Below are 4,626 nucleotides of genomic sequence, written 5' to 3' on the forward strand. Positions count from 1 at the left end.
ATCGGAGGTTCCTGTGACAATGTCTAGGGTAATTAACATTAGGGGCTTGCCCCTAATGGAAGTCATGAACCCACAATCCCTTGAAGTCTACAAAATATTAAAATTTGATTTGTGATCCATGCTTTTTATCCGGTCAATCCTAATCAAAGGCCGGATGGAAAGAAATGAGCCCACAAAGTCTGGCACGCCCAGTGGGGACCATAGCTTCTACTCCCATCTTTTGAAATCAAGTGTGAAAAAGATGTTGATAAAAAAATATCGATGCTTCATGTATCATCGCTACCTTATGTTATGGGGGCACGAAGTAAAGTTGCTTAATGACTTTATCTATAATAGGTCATTAAAAAAAATCAAATCAAAATCAAAGTCAAATTTTATTGATGTCAGACTTTATCAACGTTATACTGAGTCTGTCAGCATCACCGCCAAGCTCATATATAGACTTGTCAAAAACAAAAATCCATCAAAGGGGGCAAGTCACTAAATCTCATTGAAATTGAAGACTGAGAGATGACAACAAAAAAAAGGGTTTGTTGTTTCTGAAATCACAACCTTTGTCTTTGGTTGACTTGTTGCAGAAATTGGGCAAGTCCATAAGAAGTTGCAGGGGGCACAAGGTTCCACATCCGCAGCTCTTGCCAAAGTTTCAATAAATGAAGAAGAAGAAGAAAAAAAATAGATCAAGAGATGTGTGGCCCTAAAGTACATATTGTACAAGTGATCACTGAAATGGTCAAATAACCACTTGAGCAAAAATGTCATCTCACTTGGTTCCAAAAAAATCATATTAAAAAAATCAACAAAAATCAATCAATATCAAAAATCAAAAATAAAAAAATAAAAAATGATGATAATACAAAAAAATCAGAAAAAAAATTTCAATTCAAAACTTATCGACTCCATCACTGAGTATAAGTGGAAGAAGTCTCAAGTTTAAATATTATGGTGGATGTCGTAATGATGATATTTCTAGATCCAACCATTCATCCGTTAACCCTTGGTTTTAGGATCATCCGATGTAATCCAATTGACAGAGAAGTAGTTTCACTACAAGGTGTAGCGCCAGTGGCATTGAGGCCTTCAAAAAATCTTCTTGATGTTGTTCGAGAAACAATAAATGAACTCTATGACGAGTTGAAAATATGGGAATGACATGCTCTCTTTGAGAGACTTTGGCATCCTTTCAAAATTACTATGAGGTCAAGGTTTGAGCAAGAAAGGACTTGGGTTTCAAGATTAACAAGTATATGAATGCTGCATGGTGTCAATTGTTGAATTGTTAGATACAAAGGATGAAGATCCACTTGAAGAAGCATCAGATGATCATCTTGTGAAAGATATAAAATTGAAGGACGCACCCCCAGGGCTTGAAGATGAAGGGCAAGCGACAATTGATGAGTTGGTGGAAATCAACTTGGGAAGTGAGGATGATCCTGAACCCACTTTCTTAAGTGCACAACTGACTCAAGAAGAGAACGAAGCCATTCAAAGCATTCTTGCAGAGTATATTGATTTTTTTGCATGGAGTTATAAGGAGATGCCAGGGCTTGACACAGAAGTAGCAGTACACAAGCTTGCCATTGACCCAAATTTTTCCACCAGTAAAACAAGTACCAAGAAAGATGAAATTTGATCTGGAGGAGAGCATCATTGAAGAAGCCAAGAAACTAATTGAAGCTGGTTTCATAAGGAAAGAAAAGTACCCTAATTGGATCGTCAGCATAGTGCTTGTCAAGAAGAATAATGGGCAAATCAGAATATGTGCGGACTTTAGGGATTTTAAACAAAGCATTTCCCAAAGATGATTTTTCACTACCTGTTATGGAGATCATGATTGATAACAGTTCCTCTTATGAGATGTTTTTCTGTCATGAATGGTTTCTCTAGGTACAACCAAATCAAAATAGACCAAAGGATGAAAAGCAACTGCATTCTGGACACCAATAGGCATCCACTACTACAAGGTTACGCCATTTGGACTAAAGAATGTGGGGCAACATATCAAAGAGCCGTAATAAAAATCATGATGATTTGATTCACCAAGTTGTGGAGTACTGTGTAGACGATTTGGTGGTGAAAACACAATCAAGAGATCAATACCTCAATGACTTGAGAACGGTGTTCGATCATATTACAAAATATAACTTGAAGATAAACCCTATAAAATGTGCATTTGGGGTATTATCTGGAAAATTCATTGGATTCATTGTGAGGCACCGATGAATAGAGATTGACCCCTCCAAAATTAAAGCAATCATAGAAATACCACCTCCAAAGACATTGAAGCAGATAAGGTTCTTCCAAAGATGTCTTGCCTATATATATCCGAAGATTCATCGCCAATCTTTCGGGCATGTGTAAGCCGTTCTCAAAGCTGGTGAAAAAGAATGCTCCCTTCAAATGGGATGATGAATGCCAAAATGCTTTTGAAGAAATCAAGCGATACTTATTGAATCCCCAAGTGTTAGCAGCGCCAATTACAAGAAAGCATTTGATCTTATACACAACTGTCTTGGATAGATCCCTTGGAGCTCTGCTAGCTCAAGAGAATGACGAGGGAAAGGAGAATGCCCTATATTACCTTACTAGGATGTTAGTGGGCACTAAAAACTGATATACTCCTATCGAAAAACACTATCTCTCCTTGGTGTTTGTGGTAAAGAAGCTTCGGCATTATTTGCTCCCTCATAAAGTCATTCTTATATCAAGAATAGACCCACTCAAGTACTTGGTGTCAAGACCATTACTCACTGGAAGATTAGCAAAATAGGCATTGATACTCATGGAGTTTGACATAAATTATGCTCCACAAAAAGCAATCAAAGGTCAAGCATTAGCAGACTTTCTCGCGGCCCATCCTTTGCCCGATGAATCTCCCTTGGGATGTGATCTCCCTGATGAAGAGACTTTGGTAATTGAAGAGGGAAAACAATGTTGGAAGATGTATTTTGATGGAGCTTCTTCGATACAACCAGCTATTAGGCCTAAAATTACTCAAGTTAGAGCTGGTATTGGGATTATCTTTATTTCTCCTGAAGGTGGGATCCTGAGATATTCTCTTTCTTTGTTGAAGCCATGTACTAACAATGAAGCAGAATATGAAGCTCTTATTGCTGGATTGGAGCTAGCAATCAATATGGGGATTCAAAGCTTGCATATATATGGCGATTCACAACTCATTATAAATCAAGTTGAACGAAGTTTCAAGACTTATAAGCAAGAACTTCTTCAATATCATCAGAAAGTTATTGAATTATTGAAGAAAATCCTTGATGTTAGGATGGAGAAAGTTTCGAGGTCTGTTAATATAAAAACAGATAGTTTAGCCAAGCTGGCAAAAGAGTTAGCTGATCTAGATCAAGAAGAAATCCAAGTCACCATTCGAAATAAGAGGGTCTTGAGTTCATGTTTTGATGAAGAGTTAGAAAATAAACAGATCAGAAAAGAAGAAGTTCTAACAGTGGCTGAAGATGATTGGAGAGTCCTTCATTCGATACTTGAAGTATGGCGAACTTCCAAATGAAAAGTCTCTAGCGACACAGTTAAAGAAAAGGGCGATGAGGTTTACCCTTGTTAATGATGTTCTCTATCGGAGATCATATGATCAACTTCTACTAAGATGTCTTTCAAAGGAGGAATCTGAAGAAGTCATCATGCATGAAGTCCATTCTGGTATTTGTGGACCTCACCAGTCAGGACCCAAGATGCGGTTGAAGATCAAACATATTGGGTACTATTGGCCAAGCGTGATTAATGATTGCCCACAATATGCAAGACGGTGCAAACTATGCCAAGCTCATGTGGGTTTCATTCATCAGCATCCCAACCCTTTGCGCCCTATAATCTCTTCATGGCCTTTCGAGATGTGGGGAACTGATGTGATAGGCCCTATTGAGCCTCCATCATCAAGAGAACATCGTTTTATAGTAGCTTCCATTGACTATTTTTCACGATGGGCGGAAGCCATTCCTTTAAAGGAAGTGAAGGCGGAAAACATCATCAAATTTTTCAAAGACCACATGCTATATAAATTTGGAATGCCTTGAAAGATCATCTCTGACAATGGGCGAGCATTCAAAAGTTTCAAGGTTAGAAGGTTTGCTCAGCATCACAAAATAGATTGGAGGTATTCCTCTATCTATAATGTTAGAGCAAATGGTCTCGCAGAAGCATTCAATAAAACATTATCCAAGTTGTTGAAGAAAGCAGTTTCAAAAAGTCAAAGGGATTAGCACGAAAGGCTTCCTGAAGTTTTATGGGCATAACGGACAACATATTGAATACCAACCTAATCAACACCATACTTGTTTGTTTTTGGTACAGGAGCTGTTCTTCCACTTGAAGTCCAAATTCCATTTCTAAGAATTTCCTTACAGAATAAACTCACAAATGAAGACAGAGTTCGCTTACGGTTGGATGAGCTTGATTCTTTAGATGAAAGGAGATTAGAGGCTCAACAAAATCTTGAAGTCTACAAAGTTAGGATGGTTCGAGCTTACAATAAGATGGCTCGCATGAGAACTTTCGAGAAAGGAGAGATGGTGTGGGTGTTAAGAAGGCCAATCATCACCAACAACACATGCTGAGGGCAAGTACAAGTCAAATTGGGAAGGCCCGTACATTATA

General features: G+C 38.1%; 1 protein-coding gene across 1 annotated transcript; it reads left to right on the top strand.

The window, feature by feature from the left end:
- Window positions 1–2,782: 2,782 nt before the first annotated feature.
- Window positions 2,783–3,523, top strand: LOC120267296. The gene has a single exon (XM_039274961.1). The coding sequence runs from the start codon at window positions 2,783–2,785 to the stop codon at window positions 3,521–3,523; it is 741 nt and encodes a 246-aa protein (XP_039130895.1).
- The last annotated feature ends 1,103 nt before the right edge of the window (window positions 3,524–4,626 follow it).

The sequence above is a fragment of the Dioscorea cayenensis genome, chromosome 8 (genome assembly GCF_009730915.1).
Source record: "Dioscorea cayenensis subsp. rotundata cultivar TDr96_F1 chromosome 8, TDr96_F1_v2_PseudoChromosome.rev07_lg8_w22 25.fasta, whole genome shotgun sequence".
NCBI lineage: Eukaryota > Viridiplantae > Streptophyta > Magnoliopsida > Dioscoreales > Dioscoreaceae > Dioscorea > Dioscorea cayenensis.